Source organism: Suncus etruscus, chromosome 11 (assembly GCF_024139225.1).
Source record: "Suncus etruscus isolate mSunEtr1 chromosome 11, mSunEtr1.pri.cur, whole genome shotgun sequence".
NCBI lineage: Eukaryota > Metazoa > Chordata > Mammalia > Eulipotyphla > Soricidae > Suncus > Suncus etruscus.
The window spans coordinates 86,402,445-86,423,002 of NC_064858.1; the positions used below are offsets into that span (position 1 = coordinate 86,402,445).

The window sequence follows — 20,558 nt, forward strand, 5'->3', positions numbered from 1 at the left end:
TCGGGTGGGGATGTCACTCTTGTCAACCGGGGTGGGAAGATGGGTCAACAGGCTTGAGTATCTGCCTTAAAGGTGGTAGCCCACATGATCTTTAATCCCTGGTCCCACATGATTCCCTCATACCTTCAGGCATGCACCACACACAACCCCACAACAACGGACTAGAGAAATGGCTCACTAGGCTAGAGACGCAGGAATCTTGAGTTCAATCCCTGGTGCCACCTGGTGGTTCCCAGGCATCACTGGGGGTGACCTTTGAGCACTGAGCAAACAACCCCCACAATAGCACAACAGCACAGAGCCAGGAGGAGCACCACCAGATGTGGCTCAAAAAAGAAAAAAGGGGCCGAGAGATAGCACAGCGGTAGGGCGTTTGCCTTGCATGCAGAAGGATGGTAGTTTGAATCCCCGTATCCCATATGGTCCCTCGAGCCTGCCAGGGGTGATTCCTGAGTGTAGAGCCAGGAGTAGCCCTTGAGCATTGCTGGATGTGACCCAAAAACAAACAAAAATAAATAAATAACAATATCAGGGACCAGAGCAAAGCAATAGTAGGGTATTTGCCTTGTATGTGGTCAACCCAGCATGGACCCAGATTCAATTTCCGGCATCCCATATGGTCCCCTGAGCCTGCCAGGAGCTATTTCTGAGGGCAGAGCCACAAGCAACCCCTGAGCACTGCTGAATGTGGCCCCAAAACAACACAACAAAAACTTATCTCTGCTCCACCTCATGGTGCCTCCCAGGAAATAGCATCATAGGAGGGCATTGGGGTCTGAGCTGGATGATGGGCTGGGAAGGGAGGCATCTCTCCAGCTCCTGCTGAACCCCCACACAGAGGTGCCATGATTGTTTCTCCCAGTCATCCCGTTGCACCCACCTTCCCAGCCTAGTGACCACCCCCCCCCCCCGTCCTTTCCCCCATCTTACTCTGGCTTCCACCTGACCCAGATAAGTTCTGCTCTGAGGCCCAGTTTGAGTGCCAGAACCATCGCTGCATCTCCAAGCAGTGGCTGTGTGACGGCAGCGACGACTGCGGAGATGGCTCGGATGAGGCTGCTCACTGTGGTGAGGGGTGGCAGGGATGGGGCGCGGGAGGTGTCCCTTTCTGCTAGGCACGGCACCCCAAGGACTGCCCTCTCCGGCGCTTCCTGGGACACTCAGGGCCCTTTGTCACCTCCACAGAAGGAAAAACGTGCGGCCCCTCCTCCTTTTCCTGCCCTGGCACCCACGTGTGTGTCCCTGAGCGCTGGCTCTGCGACGGTGACAAGGACTGCGCAGACGGTGCTGATGAGAGTGTCACTGCAGGCTGCTGTGAGTGGAACAGGAACGGGGGCTGAGGGAGGCAGCAGGCAGGCAGGCTCATTTGCAGAAGGGGAAACTGAGTCAAGGGGCAGTAAGCGCTTTTGTAGGGTTCCCTTGTGCAGCTGGAGCCCCCGATGCCCCAGCCCTTCTTCTCAGTGCCCTGCCTGGGCAGGGTGAGGCAGTAGTTGTAGCATTAAATAATTAATGATGGTGCTGGATGGAGGTGGATGGATGGAGGGATTTTTCTCTGCTATCCCAGGCCACGTGGCTCCGCAACCCCCATTCAGCTGGCAGGTCCCAGGTTTAGGTGAACGTCAGAATCAGACTCATCCAGAGACAGGCATCAGGAAGCATCAACTTTATTCATGCCCTATTCACCACATGTGTGTGGCCTATATCATAACCTTTCAAGCCCAGCCATTCTTCACTAGCCCTGCATCTTAACTCCTTTCAGCCATCTTCCCTTTGACCTCCATGCTGGTCAAAGACCAAAAGGGCAAAGACCCAAAAAGGGCCGAATCCCCTGGGTCAAAGGCCTTATCTACCTTTTCCAAGACCCCTCCCAGGAATGGGTGGGGTCTTGCAGGTAAGGTCAAGTTACCTAGGGAGAAAGGGTGGGGATGAGGCTTCAGTAGTCAGGCAGGGCTGGAATGGGATCCACCCACTCTGCATCCACAGTGTACAACAGCACATGTGACGAGCGGGAGTTTATGTGCCAGAACCGCCAGTGCATCCCCAAGCACTTCGTGTGCGACCACGACCGGGACTGCGCAGACGGCTCTGACGAGTCCCCCGAGTGTGGTGAGCCTGGGGCCCTGGGGGCGATCGGTGCCAACCCTTTCCCCGGAGCCTGGGTCACACCACCAGGGTGATCGCCCCCTCTGCCCTCAGAGTACCCGACCTGCGGCCCCACCGAGTTCCGCTGCGCCAACGGGCGCTGCCTGAGCTCCCGCCAGTGGGAATGTGACGGGGAGAATGACTGCCACGACCAGAGCGACGAGGCACCCAAGAACCCGCACTGCACCAGCCCAGGTGGGCACCAGCAGGCGCTCCCCAGTCCTCTGCCCGGCTGACCCCTCCTAGTCCCCGCCCCCAGCTGACCCCGACCCTCTCCCCCAGAGCACAAGTGCAACGCCTCCTCGCAGTTCCTGTGTGGCAGTGGGCGCTGCGTGGCGGAGGCTCTGCTGTGTAACGGCCAGGACGACTGCGGGGATGGCTCCGACGAGCGCGGCTGCCATGTCAACGAGTGTCTCAGCCGCAAGCTCAGCGGCTGCAGCCAGGACTGCGAGGACCTCAAGATTGGCTTCAAGGTGCTCTGTGGGCTGGTGCTTTCACACCCCACACCTGGCAGGAGCCTCCCCTGACCCCACCTTCGTATGTTCCTTCCATAATGGCTTATGGAGTCAGATAGAGACGTCCATGCCTTCCATGCAATCACCTGGGTTTGATCCCCTGCTCCACATAAAGTTCCCTGAGATTCCCAAGCACAGCCAGGTGTGACCCATCATTGCCCTCTCCCCCAAAAATAAGACAGGAGCTTATTCTGTGCCAGTGCCAGTTGCACCGGCTATGCCAAGCAGCATTGCAGGCATCGCGTTCAGCAGCAGACAAAACAAATCTTGGGCCAGAGAAATCGTACAGAGGATAGGATGCTTGCCTTGCATGAGCTGGCCTAGCTTTGATCCCATATATAGCAGCCCAATCCCCACCAGGAGTAGGCCCTGAGCACCAGTCACCAGATAGACCCCCCCAAAAAATCAGAAAAAAAACCTTTCTCGCCTGCTGCAAGCAAAGTATGGGCTCAACCCATTGAGCTCTCTCTGGCCTGGAAGTACACGTGGAGCCTGCAGACTCTGCTGGCAGATGAACTAGGGGTGCAGGAAAAGGAAGGACTGGAGGCCTCTGTGTCTGATAGGCACAGAGATCTGCTAATCCAGAAACAGGAGTATGGGGAGAGTTGGCACCACAGAGCCACCGTAAGACACCACCCCCAAGGAGTGAAATGCAAAAGAGGGGAGGTCTAAAGTTGAGTCCATGGCTCAGTGACATAGAGGGCCCCCCAGAGGGTGGCAGGGACCAGAAATGGAGCCTAAGATGGGACAGCTGATCGGGGATTGGGGAAAGCACAAGAGCAGTGGTACAGGGGACTCACACAGGACCGGCCTGAGCTCTGAACTCAGAACACAGTCTTTTGTGGTTGTTGGGACTTAGTGAGGGGTGGAGCTGGGCACCTGACTGGTTCCCTGACTGCTTCCCCTGTAAAGCTCAGCTTTCTAGTCAACCAGCCCCACAAAAGGTCTTCTGGCTTCTCTACATCTCCAGTCTGGGAGGTCCTACAGCTCCTGGGCAGACCTCCAACCCCTATCCTAACCCCTATGTCCCTGTGTCTTCAGTGCCGCTGCCGTCCTGGCTTCCGCTTGAAGGACGATGGCCGAACGTGCGCAGATGTGGACGAGTGCAGCACCACCTTCCCCTGCAGCCAGCGCTGCATCAACACTCATGGCAGCTACAAATGTCTGTGTGTGGAAGGCTACGCCCCGCGGGGTGGGGACCCCCACAGCTGCAAGGCTGTGATGGGTAAGACGGGCACCGGGTGGGTGGGATGTGGCCTAGGTCAGTTGGGGAATTGGACACTGAAATGTAGCCCAGGAAGGTGCTGAACTGGAACCCCCCACTCCTGTCTCCAGACGAGGAGCCATTTCTGATTTTTGCCAACCGGTACTACCTACGCAAGCTCAACCTGGATGGCTCCAACTACACATTGCTGAAGCAGGTACGAGCCGGCCCTCCACTCATCCATCTCCTAGGCCCACTACAGCTTCTTTTGTTTGATTCTTTTATTGTCACCCACTCCTAACCAATCCTGTCCTCACTGCTTGTCACCCCTCTCCCCCAACCCCAAATCCAGGGCCTAAACAACGCTGTCGCCTTGGATTTTGACTACCGAGAGCAGATGATTTACTGGACTGACGTAACAACCCAAGGCAGCATGATCCGTAGGATGCATCTTAATGGGAGCAATGTGCAGGTAAGGTGGGCGGTGAGCAGGAGAGGGGTCCACTGACTCAACACGCCTGTCCTCTGTCATCCCTCTCAGTGGGAGCCCTGGCAGTAAGGCCTGGGTGTTTCCATCTGTCATTCCTGTAGGTCAGCACGGTACTTGGTAGCTGTTGAAAACCACTGGTCCAAGGCAGGACTTCTTTAGCTATTTCTACTCGGGGCCCCTTTTTACATGTGCCAGGGAGTTGATAATAAATTGCAACTTTATTTTAAAACAAATTCTTTGTGTGTGTGTGGTGTGTGTGTGTGGTGTGTGTGTGTGTGTGTGTGTGTGTGTGTGTGTGTGTGTGTGTGTGTGTGTGTGTGTGTGTGTGTGTGTGTGTGTGTGTGTGGTTTTTGGGTCACACCCAGCAGTGCTCAGGGGAAACTCCTGGCTCCATGCTCAGAAATTGCTCCTGGCCGGCATGGGGGACCATATGGGAAGCTGGATTCAAACTGATGACCTTCTGCATGAAAGGCAAACGCCTTACCTTCATGCTATCTCTCCGGCCCCTTAAAACAAATTATTATGGCATTCCACCACACACACATTTACTTACCTGACCCCATCCCATATGGGCTCATGACACAGCTGGAATCTAGAAGATCTTTTCCTGATTGTCAGTGGGTGATCCTAGGTGGTCCACCTTTCTTGAACCCATGCCTAGGCACGGTGGGGACACTATGGTCTCTGTCCAAGAGCCTCAGACTATACAGGGTCCTCCCGTGCAGCGTCTTCCCCATCACGAGGCTGCAGAGCTTTAGGGGTTAAAGGTCCTGCCTAAGTCATCCAGTAATCCCCTTGCCCTGTTCCCCAATAGGTGCTGCACCGGACAGGCCTCAGCAACCCAGATGGACTGGCTGTGGACTGGGTGGGCGGCAACCTGTATTGGTGCGACAAAGGCCGTGACACCATCGAAGTGTCCAAGCTCAATGGGGCCTATCGGACTGTGCTGGTCAGCTCTGGCCTCCGAGAGCCCCGGGCGCTGGTAGTGGATGTGCAGAATGGGTATGCTGGCAAAGAAGGTGGGGGAGCCCCTGAGAGCAGGCAATGTGCTCCAGCCTCCATACAGACTCTGGTGGACCCAGCCACCAGATTCCAGGAGCCTCACTGCTCGCTCTCTTGCCAGGTACCTGTACTGGACCGATTGGGGTGACCACTCACTTATTGGCCGAATTGGCATGGACGGGTCTGGCCGCAGCGTCATTGTGGACACCAAGATCACGTGGCCTAATGGGCTGACATTGGATTATGTCACTGAGCGCATCTACTGGGCCGATGCTCGAGAAGACTACATTGAATTTGCCAGCCTAGATGGTTCCAACCGCCATATTGGTCAGTCGGCACAGTAGACCTGCTGGGTTAGGGGGCCAAAGCAATAAGAGAGCAGACCTCTCGGGCAAGAGTGGGCATAAAAGCCAGAGGACATGATTTCAGAATGACATCCTTGAGTTATGGAGGGTGGTCAAAGCACCCCAGGTGATATCCTTGAAGGCATCCTCTGGCCCCTGAGGAAGGATTGAGGTCCCTTCCCATGACAGGACCCTGAGAAGGTGGGTGTGGAGCCTGAATTGAGGAGCATCACCTTTCCCTGACTTTTGATTGGGAAACTATAGAAAAGTGGGGAAAGGGAACATGATTGAATCTGAGCTCTATGTTCTTTAGCTCTCTGACTTGAGGATAGTCAGTGCTTTGGGTTGTCAAAGGGTTAAGAAGGGCTGGAATGGGTATGTAGGGATAGTACAAAGGGTGGGATACTTGCCCTGCACATGGTCAATTGATCCCCAGCACTATATATGGACCCCTGGACCTTCCAGAAGTGGTCCTGAGTTCAGAGCTAGAAGCAAACCCTGATCACTGACCCAAACACACACATACACAACTGGTAAGAAACCTTGAGTTTGACCAGGGTTCCCACCCCCCAATCCTTTTACAGTGCTAAGCCAGGACATACCACACATCTTCGCACTGACCCTGTTTGAAGACTACGTCTACTGGACCGACTGGGAGACAAAGTCCATCAATAGAGCCCACAAGACCACGGGTGCCAACAAAACCCTCCTCATCAGCACACTGCATCGGCCCATGGACCTCCATGTCTTCCACGCCCTGCGACAGCCAGACGGTGAGCAACCCTGGTTGGGAACAGAGAAAGGGTGAGCTGGACTAGAGAGACCAACACAGATGGGAAGGGGTACCTGTAGGACCCCCCAGACACAGATGAGATTTGTGCACACCCTTTCTCCAGCACCTACCAAGCTGAGCTTGGCAGACATAGGTAATTCTGGAATTCTGAAGACAGATTATGCTCCATCTCACTTGGCTGCAGCTCTGCCTGGACTAGAGCCTAAACCACCTAAGCAGGAGGGTCCTGAGACTAAGGGAGTGGGTCTGGGTGTAGTTTGGGAGAGATTAGGTATAGTTGGAAGGGTCCAAATGTAGGGGGAGGGTCCAATTGTCTTATGGGGAGGTCTGGGAGTAGTCAGAAGGGTCTGGGTTTAGTGGGGAGAATTTAAGTGTGGTGGATAGGGTTTATGTATAGACAGGGCATGCCTAGGTGGCCAGGGCATGTTGGGTGTATCGGGGCATATCTGGGTGCATTAGGGCATATATATCTGACTTCAGACTGCAGGGCATGGTATAGGCCTGCTCCGGAGGCACAGGGCATAAGAAAATAAGAAAATCATAAGAAAATCCTAGCCCGGGCCCGGAGAGATAGCACAGCAGCGTTTGCCTTGCAAGCAGCCGATCCAGGACCTAAGGTGGTTGGTTCGAATCCCAGTGTCCCATATGGTCCCCCGTGCCTGCCAGGAGCTATTTCTGAGCAGATAACCAGGAGTAACCCCTAAGCACCGCTGGGTGTGGCCCCCCCCCCCAAAAAAAGAAAATCCTAGCTCATCTCTGGCCACAGCTCCCTCCTGACTAAGCAGTGTTGACCGTGTGCCAGAAACCAGAGCCTGGTTTCCAGAGTCATGACCCTTCTCTTTGTTCCGTGAGGAGTGACCGTGCCTCTTCCTTCCTCTTCCCGCAGTGCCCAACCACCCGTGCAAGGTCAATAACGGGGGCTGCAGCAACCTGTGCCTGCTGTCTCCTGGGGGCGGCCATAGGTGTGCCTGTCCCACCAACTTCTACCTGGGCGGCGATGGGCGCACCTGTGTATCCAACTGCACTGCCAGCCAGGTGAGGCACTTTCCCTAGACCTGATTCCCCAAGACCCCACACCTGTTCCCCAACTCCTCAGGCCCTAAAAGCTGCCCTAGAGTCCTTCCACGCCTATTTTTTCCACGCTAACACCCCCACATTTCTTGCCTACCTCTTGTCTCCCCACAGCACTCCTTTTATACCTGTCACCATACACAAATACCCTATACCCTAACCCTCACCCCGTCTCTCCTACCCCCTCACCACGAAGACTCCCAGGCCTGACCCTCTTGCACCCATTAAGTCCCAACCTTTCATCCCATACAACCTTCCCCCCAAAACACCCTGACCCCACCACCTCTTTAAAACATCCCCGCCCCTCAAAAGAAAACCTCCTGGGCCCACCGGACCCCCACCAACCCCTCTCGCCCCCGCCTGCCCCCCAGTTTGTGTGCAAGAACGACAAATGCATCCCCTTCTGGTGGAAGTGTGACACGGAGGATGACTGTGGGGACCGCTCAGATGAGCCCTCGGACTGTCGTGAGTACCGGCAGGGACGGAGAGTTGGGGGTCAGGACAACCAGGCTCCCCCAGATCTGAGGGCTTCTGCCCCTCATCACCTCTCTCTAATTCAACACCCCTCTTTGCAGCCGAGTTCAAGTGCAGGCCTGGACAATTCCAGTGCTCCACTGGCATCTGCACGAACCCCGCTTTCATCTGTGATGGAGACAATGACTGCCAAGACAACAGTGACGAGGCCAACTGCGGTAAATGGTCCCGGTGCCCCCCCTTTCTCCCTGGGTCTCTCTGGGTTTGGGGTTCCACCCACGTCAGCCTCCCTCAGGCTGTATTCCAGGCTATGTTCCTGCAGCAGAAACGTCCCCAGGGCACCTCCCACAGAGGGAATGGAGGAGATGGGGTGCTGCCCGCGTTCCCCGCTTCCATCCAGCATCAATTACCTCTCCCCTCCCCCTCAGACATCCACGTCTGTCTGCCCAGTCAGTTCAAGTGCACCAACACCAACCGCTGTATTCCTGGCATCTTCCGTTGCAACGGACAGGACAACTGTGGCGATGGGGAGGACGAGAGGGACTGTCGTGAGTGCCCCGGGGCAGGTGGGGCTGGGGTGGTAGGTGAGATCGGCAAGGCGTGATTCACATTGCAATCACCCCCACTGCTTCTGCTGGAGACCCGTGCGGCTGCGGAGCAGCCTTCTTAGATGGGCGACATAAATTCTATCGGGTGTGACTTGGTTGGCTCATAAAATCATCGTGCTTGACAAAGAGGTGTGCAGATCCAGAAAACAAAAGCAACAAACTCAGAGATTAAGTGCCCCCGTCTCCCAAGCCTGGGCAGGCAGGCAGGCAGGGGTGGCGGTGGGGGATGGGGGCAACAGGATGGTTTGAAGCAAGCAGATCCTCACCCTCCCGCCTTGCAGCTGAGGTGACCTGCGCCCCCAACCAGTTCCAGTGCTCCATCACCAAGCGCTGTATCCCCAGAGTCTGGGTGTGTGACCGAGACAATGACTGCGTGGACGGCAGCGATGAGCCTGCCAACTGCAGTGAGTTGCTGGGTGCCCTCCCGCAGAGAGCTCCCTATCACAGGAGCCCAGCACCCCCTGGGCGTGTTGCTGCTCCCACCCCCTCCCATGTGGCCCCCTCAGCCGCTACCCCCCCCACCCCCAGTCTCCGCCACTTCTAAAACCCCTTTCCCCTCCCCGCCGCCCCTGCAGCCCAGATGACCTGTGGCGTGGACGAGTTCCGCTGCAAGGACTCGGGCCGTTGCATCCCTGCGCGCTGGAAGTGTGACGGGGAGGATGACTGTGGAGATGGCTCAGATGAGCCCAAGGAAGAGTGTGGTGAGCTGCCTAAGCCCCTACTTTTAGGGGGTACACATACTAGCGGGATGCACTCCATCAGGGGCTACACCCACTGACAGGAGGCTCTGCCCACAGAATGGGGGAAGGAGGTCTGGGGCTGCCTTGTCTCTACTCAGGAGCCACAGTCTTCTGATGCCACCCCAGCCGCCACCAAGGAGGCTTGCCTGTATGGGTCCTTCTCTGCCCACCTCTAGGAGCCCCTCTTTCCCCACCCATTCAAGGCTAGGGGAGGGCCAGAACTTCTCATTGTGGGCTTCTCCCAGACTGCCTATCCCCTCCCCTATGGTGGCCTGGGGCCCCACCCTAATGTGTTGTTCCCCCCCCCATCCTGGCTATGCCCCCCTTTGCAGATGAGCGGACCTGTGAACCCTACCAGTTTCGCTGTAAAAACAACCGCTGTGTGCCGGGCCGCTGGCAGTGTGACTATGACAATGACTGTGGGGACAATTCCGACGAGGAGAGCTGCAGTATGTCCCCTGGAACCCTCAGCCCCTCCCTGAGCAGTACTCCGCCGCCCCTCCCACCTGGCCGCCCCTCCCAGGGCTGGGGGTGTGGAGTCCCCGTCCCCACTCCGCCAGCCCACCCCACTCCATGTCATGTATTTAAGTTTGTACCATTTCACCTCATCTCATGTTTCTCTCCATTTTCACACTGTCCTCTCGGGGGTGCAGAGGTAGGTGTCTCTGATGTGCCCACACCCCCCCACCCGCTCACCTATGCCCAGAGCCCCCCCGTCCCTGTGCTGTGCCTCAGCCCATCACCCTCTTCTGGCCCCTAGTGCTTGTCTCAGTACTCTTGCCGCTTCTCAACCCCACAATGTCTGTCCCAAGGGCAGGCAGTTACCCACCCTCTCTCCTGTGTCTGACCCCTGGGGTAAGTGTGGGCACCCCTCTGTGGCTGGGCTGGCATGAGGACAGCCAGCTGCTCGCATGGTGTGGTTGAGCATCTCAGTCATGCCATCCATGGTCTAGGGGCACAGGAACGGGTGACACACTCTGACCAGGGCCCTAGATGCCCCAAAGGGCTATGTCCCTGTGTCCACCTCCCGGGGCCTGTCTTTTCCCATCCTTCCTCAGCACCTCGACCCTGCTCTGAGAGCGAGTTCTCCTGTGCCAATGGCCGCTGCATCGCGGGACGCTGGAAGTGTGATGGGGACCATGACTGCGCAGACGGATCTGATGAGGTGGGTGGGGACCGGAGAGGAGAAGGGGGATGACGGGTTCACAGGAAGATGACCAACATGCCTGCCTCTGGGCCCACAGAAAGACTGTACACCCCGCTGTGACATCGACCAGTTCCAGTGCAAGAGTTCCCATTGCATCCCCTTGCGCTGGCGCTGTGACGCCGATGCCGACTGTATGGATGGCAGCGACGAGGAAGCCTGTGGCACTGGGGGTGAGACCCTGGCTGAGCTCTAAACTGTACTTTGTCAGCCACCCATTCCTTTGGGCAAGTCCACACATGCTCCGCTTACAAGCTCATCTGTGCTGAGAAATAGCCTCACGGGGCCCTATGACTCACCCTGACTTGACTGCCTGCCCCGCTTAGTGGCCCAGAGGGCATAGGGTGAAGGCCCAGGCCGAGAAGGCCGCAAAAGCAGAAACTCTACATGGAAGTAGACATCCCAGTTCTGCCCTGGTGGTTCTGGAAATGGAACCTGGGTCTCCTGACTTCCTCCCTGCCCAGTGGCATGAATCCTTTTCCATAGAACCACAGTAGCTCTGGAACCCTTCTCTAAGGGCCATTCCTGCACCCAGAAGGGGCAGTTCTGCATGGGCTTCCAGCTGGTAGAAAATAAGGAGGCATAGGTTCAATCTGGCTTACCTAGGGCACCCCTGGGGGGCCCTTCTGGGCTCCTGATTGAGAGGGAAGGGTTTGGACAACCAGCAACTGGGATCTAGGGCTCATTCTTCACTCTGCTCCCACTGTGCCCAGTGAGGACCTGCCCCCTGGATGAATTCCAGTGCAACAACACCTTGTGCAAGCCACTGGCATGGAAGTGCGATGGCGAGGACGACTGTGGGGACAACTCAGATGAGAACCCGGAGGAGTGTGGTGAGATGGCAGTACTGGAGTGGATGGGGATCTGGTGGGCGGGGGGGGGGGGGGGTAGAGGGCAGGGCCACAAGAGGGGGAAGCCTCAGTCAAGGGGTGGAGCCACGAGGGGCGGGTTTTCTTGCTCCTGGTGTCCCACCTCTCTCCAGCCTGGTTTTTCCTCCGTCTCTTCCTGTCTCAGCCCGGTTTGTGTGCCCACCCAACCGGCCCTTCCGGTGCAAGAATGACCGTGTCTGCCTGTGGATCGGCCGCCAATGTGACGGAACGGACAATTGCGGGGATGGGACTGATGAAGAAGACTGTGGTAAGAAGACCAGTGAGAGGGGTCCTGCAGGGTTACCTGCAGTGAGGGTGCTGGCCAGGAAGTGGTACTGGTCTAGAAGGAGCTAGGTCTGCTAAGTGAACTCACCCAGGAAGGGGAGCATCTATTGTTGGGAGCCTGGGAACCCATCTTTGGGAGCAAGAAGCCCTAGGACCAGATAGGTGGAGAATAGGGATCTAATGTTTAACAGCTTCCCCTGCAAGCTTTAGGGACCCACCTATATCTATGATGGGCAAACGGGGGACCCCATGGGAGGAGGAGCAGGGGTGAATACCCAGAACCTGAGGCTCCTCCCCTCCCCAGAGTCCCCCACGGCCCAAGCTGCCCACTGCAAGGACAAGAAGGAGTTTCTGTGCCGGAACCAGCGCTGCCTCTCCTCCTCCCTGCGCTGCAACATGTTTGATGACTGTGGGGACGGGTCCGATGAGGAAGACTGCAGCATTGGTGAGCGAGTTCAGGGCCTCCCTAGGAAGCAGCCAAGAGCCAGAACCCAGGCCCCAGTGGATCAGGAGAGGGGACCCACTCTCTGTCCCCACAGACCCCAAGCTGACCAGCTGCGCCACCAACGCCAGCATCTGTGGGGATGAGGCGCGCTGCGTCCGCACAGAGAAAGCCGCCTACTGCGCCTGCCGCTCTGGCTTCCACACCGTGCCTGGCCAGCCCGGATGCCAGGGTAGGAGAGGGGGAGCCAAAGAGGAGGGGGATAGGGAGACAGAGACTCCCGTCTTAGGGCTCTGTATGACCCTTCCATGTAACCCCAGACATCAATGAGTGCCTGAACTTCGGAACCTGCTCACAGCTCTGCAATAACACCAAAGGCGGCCACCTCTGCAGCTGTGCTCGGAACTTCATGAAGACGCATAATACCTGCAAGGCTGAAGGTCTGGAAGCCCGGGGAAAGGAGGGCTGGAAGAGTGGGTGGGTTCTCAGCTGTACTTCCATGGGTACAAAGAGGCAGCACAGAGTGAGCATCTCCTGGTTCATCTGAAGTGTTTTAGGTGCAGCACAGTTTGAAATGTTTGTGTACAGCACACACATGCCCTTCTGGCCTGCTCACCTACCCCTCCAAAGAGGCCACAGACATGGCCCCAATCACAAACATGCATACTCCCATTACACTTACTTTTTCAGTTTATTAAAGTATAATTAACAAAAGTATTTTGGCCAGAGTGATAGTACTGTGGGTAGTGTACTTGCTTGGCATGTGGCTGACCCTAGTTCAATTCCTGGCATTCCATATGATTCCATGAGCACCTCAGTGAGTGATTCCTAAGTGCAAAACCAGAATAAGTCCTGAGCATCATCCTAATATAGACCCCCCCCCCTCAAAAAAAAAGTGATATCTTTAATGTGTACAAGGTGATGGTTTGGTATATAATATCCCTTGAGAAAGGATTTCTTCCACCCCATTAGTCAATACATCCAATCCCTCATCTATTTATTTCTTTTTTGGTTTGGATAAGAATAAATTAAGTTCTCCCCTATACAAATTCCCACACTGCACACACACAAATCTCTGTACACCTGCGACCAATCAATACCCTCAATCTTTTTTTTTTTGGTTTTTGGGCCACACCCGGCGTTGCTCAGGGGTTACTCCTGGCTGTCTGCTCAGAAATAGCTCCTGGCAGGCATAGGGGGCCATATGGGACACCGGGGATTCGAACCAACCACCTTTGGTCCTGGATCGGCTGCTTGCAAGGCAAACGCCACTGTGCTATCTCTCCGGGCCCTGTACCCTCAATCTTACCACACAAGCCCAAGTGCATCCCATTCCCTGCAAACCTATACCCCATGCCCAGGCCTGTACAGTCTCCATGTCCATGCCTATATACCCCAGCTCTCTGCCTGCACACCCCACATATGATGTATGCTGAGAGCACACACTTTACAATATGCAGCTGTGGGTGTGGTACTTGTAGCCAGAAAATCCTGGTGCTGGAGGAACATGGCAACTGCCCAGACAGGTCACACTAGATCAATTCAGGGTAGGGGAGAGGAGAGGGCTGAGGCTGGAGCCTACCCAGTAACACTAATGTAGGATGAAAGGGGCCTCTGGTTGGGGGCAGCTGCTGTGTTAGGAAGTAAGGCAAGTCCACATGAAGGGTCTGAGCTTTATGGGGACCACAACCCAGGTCTTCCTCCAATCCCAGTCCCAGCTGCCCCAATCTTTCACTCAGACGCAGAATTTGGCCTCCTGCCCCTCTAGGCTCTGAGTACCAGGTCCTGTACATCGCTGATGACAATGAGATCCGCAGCCTGTTCCCCAGCCATCCACATTCGGCTTATGAGCAGGCCTTCCAGGGTGATGAGAGTGTTCGCATTGATGCTATGGATGTCCACGTCAAGGCAGGCCGGGTCTATTGGACCAACTGGCACACGGGCACCATCTCCTACCACAGCCTGCCACCTGCCGCTCCTCCCACCACTTCTAATCGCCACCGGCGGCAGATTGACCGAGGTGTCACCCACCTCAATGTGAGTACCAAGCCTGGGGTCCACGCGGAGGCACGGGTTCGGTAGGAAGATTAAAGAGCAAGTGGTTCAGAGCAGAGTATGGAAAAGATATCAGAAAGGGCATGGGGGCGCCTGGCAAGGGCAGACTTGGTTCTTGGCATGGACAAGTAGGCAGAGTGGTGAGAGTGGCTGGTAACCAGCTGGACCACATCGCAGCCTGAGGGTGCAGGACACAGTACAAACAGGCCTCCTGCAACAGAGCTCCATTTAGTTCGTCACTGTTATCTCCACCCGCTAAATTCATCTTGGCCAATCCATTCAGTACTTTGGCCTCATTTAGAACCTCTGTAAAAGAGGGTAATAGGGGCTGGAGAGATAGCATGGAGGTAGGCCATTTGCCAATCCCAGCATCCTATATGGTTCCCTGAGCCTGCCAGGAGCGATTTCTGAACTTAGAGCCAGGAGCAACTCCTGAGCGCTGCCGGGTGTGACCCAAAAACCAAAACAAGGGGCCGGAGAGATAGCAGAGCAGTAGGGCATTTGCCTTGCAAACAGCTGACCCTGGACCAACGGTGGTTCGAATCCTGGCATCCCATATGGTCCCCTGTGCCTGCCAGGAGACATTTCTGAGCCAAGAGCCAGGAGTAACCTCTGAACGTCACTGGTGTGGCCCCAAAAACAAAATAAATAAATAAAAGAAAAAGAGGGTAATAATGTCCCACAGGGCCAGAGACAGTAAAAGAGATAAGGCACTTGCCTTGAATTCACCAACTCAGTTCCATCTAGGATACTGCATATGGTCTCCTGAGCTCTGCCAAGTGTGCCACCCCAAACCTAATAGTAATGACAATTATCCAGGAAAGCTTTATGCAGGGTACATTAGATAAAGCTAGGGAGTGGCTGGTGAGGTAGCAAGGAAGGCACTGCCTTTCATGTGGCCAATCCTGAGAGTATGATGCTTGAGCTCAGAGTTGAGAATAAGCCCTGATGACCACCAAGTGTGGTCCCCTTCAAAAAAAAAGTTAGATAAGGCAGGGAACTGCATCTCAGCCTAGAGTGACTTTTTATTTTTTTGGTGCGGGGGGGAGCCCACACCTGAATCTGCCCTCAGAGTTCACTCCTGGCTGACTCAGGTGACCATACGGAGTGCCAGAATCAAACCTAAATCTGCCGCATGCAAGGCAAATGCCTTACCCATTATGCTATCTCCCTGGCCCCTGGGATGATTTTCTGTATGGATGAGCTAGTGGCAGGGGTAGAGAGTAGTAGCCCTAACTCTGACCTCCGCCCTTTCCACTCAGATTTCAGGACTGAAGATGCCCAGGGGCATCGCCATCGACTGGGTGGCCGGGAACGTGTACTGGACTGACTCAGGCCGAGACGTGATTGAGGTGGCCCAGATGAAGGGCGAGAATCGCAAGACCCTCATCTCGGGCATGATCGACGAGCCCCATGCCATCGTGGTGGACCCACTGAGGGGGTGGGCAGAGGCCTGGGGGTGGAGGCGCCCGGGTTGAGGAGACTCCTGAGATGGGTGGGTGCCCAAGACCTGTAGGCATGCATTTCCACTCACAGACCATATTAAGGTCATGTCCTTACAGCCTTTGGTCTTCCAGCTGCCCCCAGCCTGTGCTGGCAAGGATGCATGGGTTGGGCTTGACAAGTCCTGGGCTCTTTGTGGTTTCCATCAACCCATTGTGGTTGTAGAGTAAAAAGCTCCTTAACTTGATAGGAAGCTCTGCAGGAGGCAGTGAGAACCCCTCCTAATGGTCAGCTGTGACCTCTCTTGGTTGATCTCCCCTGACTACCGCACTCAATGGCTTCTCTCTCCCCAGCACCATGTACTGGTCAGACTGGGGGAACCATCCCAAGATTGAAACGGCCGCGATGGATGGGACCCTAAGGGAGACTCTGGTGCAAGAGAACATCCAGTGGCCCACAGGTCCGAGGCATCGGCCATGGGAGGGACAGGAGTTTGGACTGGGATGGGGTGCCAAGGTTACTGAGGCTTTTCCCCCACAGAAGAAGCTGTTGGAGTGGTCATGTGGCCAGATCTGGGATGGCATAAGTTGAGCCATCACTGTGCTCTCTGTCTCACCAGGACTGGCTGTTGATTATTACAATGAACGGCTCTACTGGGCAGATGCCAAGCTCTCGGTCATCGGCAGCATCCGGTTCAATGGCACAGACCCCATCGTGGCTGCTGACAGCAAACGAGGTCAGTGTCCTCTTTCGGCCTCAGCCAGCCCCAGCTAGGGCCTCCCATATCCCCACCCAGCCCAAGGTTCACCCAGCATCCACTAAATTTCTTCTGCCTGGTCCTAACTACTTTCCCACTATTCCTTCTCCATACAGCAGGGACTGTATGGAGGCCACAAGGGCTCCTGTAGGAACCTAGAAAATATGGTGAGAAGGGCCAGAAGTCAGTCCTGACCCTACAAGTGGGATGGAGAGCGTAACAGGCTGAGCTCATGCTTTACCTGGGGGAGGCTTGAATTCAATCTCAGGCTACCTAAGGTCCTCTGAGCAGTGCTGGGAGTGACCCTTGAGCCCAGAAGTAGGATAGCCCCCAGCAGTACCAGATGTGACCTAGTAAAAGAAAAAAAAGATTAATACTGTCCACAAGAGAAGAAACGGGGCAGGAGGTAGTTGATTGGGGGCATGATGAGTTTGAAGTGCTGAGGAACCATCCAGGCTGGTGTCCAGGATGACGCCCCCAGGGCCTGAGTTCCTGCTGAGTTCCAGCTACTCCCCCAGGCCTGACTCACCCCTTCAGCATCGATGTCTTTGAGGACTACATCTATGGCGTCACCTACAGCAATAATCGTGTCTTCAAGATCTCAAAGTTTGGACAGAGCCCCTTGATCAACCTGACAGGTGGCCTGAGCCATGCCTCTGACGTGGTGCTATACCACCAGCACAAACAGCCTGAAGGTGGGAGCCAAGGGAGCGCCTGGTCTAAGGGCCTGTGGGGGCAGAAAAGGGTTCTGGTCTGTTGACTCAGGGTTCCTCCTACCCCCACTCCGGCCCACATCTGCAGTGACCAACCCCTGTGATCGCAAGAAGTGTGAGTGGCTCTGCCTGCTGAGCCCCAGCGGGCCCGTCTGCACCTGTCCCAATGGCAAGCGGCTGGACAATGGTACCTGCGTGGCTGTGCCTTCACCAACACCCCCACCTGATGGTAAGCACGGGTGCACAGGCGCACAGCCCCCAGAGGCCCCTAACTTTCCTCCTGTGGCCCTGACTCCCCAGGTCCCTAACTGGCCCCGCTGTTCATCCCCTCAGCGCCTCAGCCTGGAACCTGTAACCTGCAATGCTTCAATGGCGGCAGCTGCTTCTTCAATGCCCGCAGGCAGCCCAAGTGCCGCTGCCAGCCCCGCTACACCGGTGACAAGTGTGAACTGGACCAGTGCTGGGAGTACTGTCGCAACGGGGGCACCTGTGCTGCCTCCCCCTCTGGTATGGTTCTCTTGCCGAGACCGCTCCTGGCTCCACCCCACTAGTACCCCACTCCACCAACTCTGCCCCATTCGGTTTTGCTCCACTGCCCCACATGACCTCGTGTCCACATCCCTGGGCGGGAAGAGAGGGTTGGGGCTGGCTCTGTTCTGTCCTCCTCCTGCCAGGCCAGGCTCCCTAGCCTACTTCCCTTGCGGAGGCTGGGTGGGTTCGTGGGCCACAGCCCCGCTCACACATTCTCTCCTGCCAGGCATGCCCACATGCCGGTGCCCCACAGGCTTCACGGGCCCTAGATGCACCCAGCAGGTGTGTGCGGGCTACTGCGCCAACAACAGTACCTGCACTGTCAACCAGGGCAACCAGCCCCAGTGCCGCTGCCTTTCGGGTTTCCTGGGTGATCGCTGCCAGTTCCGTAAGTCACCTCCCTGCAGCTGGGACAGAGGGGTTGCCACTGGGGATCTGGCAGCCACAGGGCAAGTTCGAAGAGCAGGGCCCTCACTCGTAGTCAGTCTCAGCCCACGGCTTCCTGGAAAGCATCGTCCCTAGGAAGCACAGCCCTCTTGCCTCAACAGTTCCTGGGACCCACAAGCTGACTGGCTGGGCATGGGGTGGGGTAGCAGAGGGATCGGGAGGAGCGAGCGGAGTCACCTAGAGGAGTTGGGGTCCTCAGCACCCCCCACTCTCGTAGAGGACTGTCCCAAGAGGGAGGCTTAAGGCTGTCCTGCCTACCAACAGGACAATGCTCAGGCTACTGTGAGAACTTCGGCACGTGCCAGATGATGCCTGGTGGTCCCCGCCAGTGCCGCTGCACCGCCTACTTCGAGGGCCCACGTTGTGAGATTAATAAATGTAACCGCTGTCTGGAAGGCAGCTGCTCAGTCAACAAGCAGAATGGAGATGTCACCTGCAAGTGAGCGTGCCCCTTCCTGGCCCCGCCCCTCCACGACCCTGCCCCTTCCACCACCCTGCCCTCCACCACCACACTTGCCCCAGTCCCTGCTCTCTCCTAGCCCCATCCCTCAGCTTCTCACCCCAGAGGGCTCTGCCTCCCAGACCACCCAGACTCTCACTGCCTCCACAGCTGCTCTGATGGCCGAATGGCCCCAAGCTGCCTGACCTGCGAGGGCCATTGTAGCAATGGTGGATCCTGCTCCATGGACAGCAAGATGATGCCCAAGTGCCAGTGAGTCCATCTGGACCCCGAAGGGCTGCTTCCCACTCCTCACACATGCGGGGAGCCCGTTCATATCCTTGACAGCCTTGACTGTGGGGGTCACACTTGTTCACTCCTGCCCTCCTTTCTGTAGGTGCCCTCCACACACGACCGGACCCCAGTGTGAAGAGCTTGTGGTCAGCCAAGAGCAGCCTGCACGTAGGTGGTGGTGCTGGGGCAGGCAGCTGTGGAACCAGAAGGGGCGAATGGGCTCCTGTCTTGGGGTCCCTCTGACTGTCTCCTGTTCCTTCCTCAGACATGGTCTCCATCCTGATCCCTCTGCTCTTGCTGCTGCTGCTGATCCTGGTGGCTGGCGTGGTGTTCTGGTACAAGCGACGGGTCCGGGGGTAAGTCATAGGAATCCCACCCATCCTAGCTATTTCTCTTCACCCCATCCTTGCCCCACCCAGAACCCTGTCCCTTACACCCCTGCCTCTTTTCAGGGCTAAGGGTTTCCAGCATCAGCGGATGACCAATGGAGCCATGAATGTGGAGATTGGGAACCCCACCTACAAGATGTACGAAGGCGGGGAGCCTGATGACGTGGGGGGCCTCCTGGACGCCGATTTTGCCCTGGACCCTGACAAGGTGGGCCGGGTGTACCGAGGAAAAGGTTATAGGGGCTGCGGGGCGGGGGGAGGGTTAGGCTGGACCATGGGACCCAGGGGAGCGGTGGGAGACCTAGGCCACCGAGCCCGGCTCCAGAGCCCTCATAGACCCTCTCCCCACAGCCCACCAACTTCACCAACCCCGTGTACGCCACTCTGTACATGGGTGGCCACGGCAGCCGTCACTCCCTGGCCAGCACGGATGAGAAGAGAGAACTGCTGGGCCGGGGTCCTGAGGACGAGATAGGGGACCCCTTGGCATAGGGTTCTGCCTCCCTCGGACTTCCCCAGAGCACCTCCTGACCCCTGCCAGAGAATTCTTCCAATGAGCCCCCTCCTGCCAGCCAGCCCTTCCCTGGCCTGGCCGGGGTGTATAAATGTAAAAATGAAGGAATTACTTTTTATATGTGAGTGAGCAAGTGAGCAAGCGAGCACAGTATTATCTCTTTCCGTTCTCCTCCTTCCTGCCTGCTCCTCAGCAATCCCCACCCCCCAATGCTGCCTTCAGGGAGGGGGCTTTGGGAGGGAGGGTTCCTGCTTACAGTTCTGAGGGAGCCCCAAGGAGCACCTTCCCACTGAATCGCACCCCACTGGGAGAGCTGGTGGTGCACCCTCTCCCTGTATGAGACACTTTGTCAAGGCTCTCCCCTCCCGCTCCCCCACACCCAGCTCCCCAAGGGCTGGTTCCAGGGAGGGAGAGGACCTCTGCCTCCCCAGAAGCTCTGACTTTGGCTGAGGGCAGGAAGGAAAGATGGCATTTTTTAGTTCTTCTTGGGGGGGGCCGCCCCAGCCTCCCTCGAAGGGCACCTCTGAGATGGCCACGCTCTACTCGTCCCAGACAGGCCCTTCACTCTCCAGTACCCCCTGCCGAGGCTCCCAGGGCTGGGGACTATCTTTGGTCCCCCAGCCCCCCAAGCCTTCCCTCCCTGGGGATGAGGAGGTGGGGCATGCCAAGAAAGGGCAAGCGAGCAGCCCCGTTTTGGGACACGAACGTTTTAATAATTTTTGCTGAATTCCTTTACAACTAAATAACACAGATATTGTTATAAATAAAATTGTAAAAAAAAAAAAAAAAAAAA

At 56.4% G+C, this 20,558-nt stretch overlaps 1 protein-coding gene across 1 annotated transcript in view; it reads left to right on the top strand.

The window, feature by feature from the left end:
- LRP1 (LDL receptor related protein 1) overlaps positions 1-20,558 on the top strand; it is an 88,110-nt gene extending 67,552 nt beyond the window's left edge. The window contains exons 51-89 of the mRNA XM_049783052.1: positions 952-1,068; positions 1,186-1,314; positions 1,984-2,106; positions 2,197-2,337; positions 2,425-2,615; positions 3,699-3,882; positions 3,993-4,078; positions 4,214-4,333; positions 5,166-5,353; positions 5,475-5,680; positions 6,282-6,470; positions 7,377-7,525; positions 7,933-8,026; positions 8,137-8,253; positions 8,464-8,583; positions 8,925-9,047; positions 9,219-9,344; positions 9,716-9,832; positions 10,442-10,548; positions 10,628-10,760; positions 11,301-11,420; positions 11,602-11,724; positions 12,046-12,186; positions 12,281-12,415; positions 12,504-12,623; positions 13,952-14,220; positions 15,501-15,679; positions 16,035-16,141; positions 16,301-16,417; positions 16,957-17,133; positions 17,240-17,380; positions 17,485-17,658; positions 17,909-18,070; positions 18,394-18,568; positions 18,740-18,841; positions 18,966-19,030; positions 19,128-19,218; positions 19,315-19,459; positions 19,603-20,558. Of these exons, the coding sequence (XP_049639009.1) occupies positions 952-1,068; positions 1,186-1,314; positions 1,984-2,106; positions 2,197-2,337; positions 2,425-2,615; positions 3,699-3,882; positions 3,993-4,078; positions 4,214-4,333; positions 5,166-5,353; positions 5,475-5,680; positions 6,282-6,470; positions 7,377-7,525; positions 7,933-8,026; positions 8,137-8,253; positions 8,464-8,583; positions 8,925-9,047; positions 9,219-9,344; positions 9,716-9,832; positions 10,442-10,548; positions 10,628-10,760; positions 11,301-11,420; positions 11,602-11,724; positions 12,046-12,186; positions 12,281-12,415; positions 12,504-12,623; positions 13,952-14,220; positions 15,501-15,679; positions 16,035-16,141; positions 16,301-16,417; positions 16,957-17,133; positions 17,240-17,380; positions 17,485-17,658; positions 17,909-18,070; positions 18,394-18,568; positions 18,740-18,841; positions 18,966-19,030; positions 19,128-19,218; positions 19,315-19,459; positions 19,603-19,743 (5,444 nt within the window). The 3' untranslated portion in view covers positions 19,744-20,558. The remainder of the gene's footprint in view (positions 1-951; positions 1,069-1,185; positions 1,315-1,983; positions 2,107-2,196; positions 2,338-2,424; positions 2,616-3,698; positions 3,883-3,992; positions 4,079-4,213; positions 4,334-5,165; positions 5,354-5,474; positions 5,681-6,281; positions 6,471-7,376; positions 7,526-7,932; positions 8,027-8,136; positions 8,254-8,463; positions 8,584-8,924; positions 9,048-9,218; positions 9,345-9,715; positions 9,833-10,441; positions 10,549-10,627; positions 10,761-11,300; positions 11,421-11,601; positions 11,725-12,045; positions 12,187-12,280; positions 12,416-12,503; positions 12,624-13,951; positions 14,221-15,500; positions 15,680-16,034; positions 16,142-16,300; positions 16,418-16,956; positions 17,134-17,239; positions 17,381-17,484; positions 17,659-17,908; positions 18,071-18,393; positions 18,569-18,739; positions 18,842-18,965; positions 19,031-19,127; positions 19,219-19,314; positions 19,460-19,602) is intronic.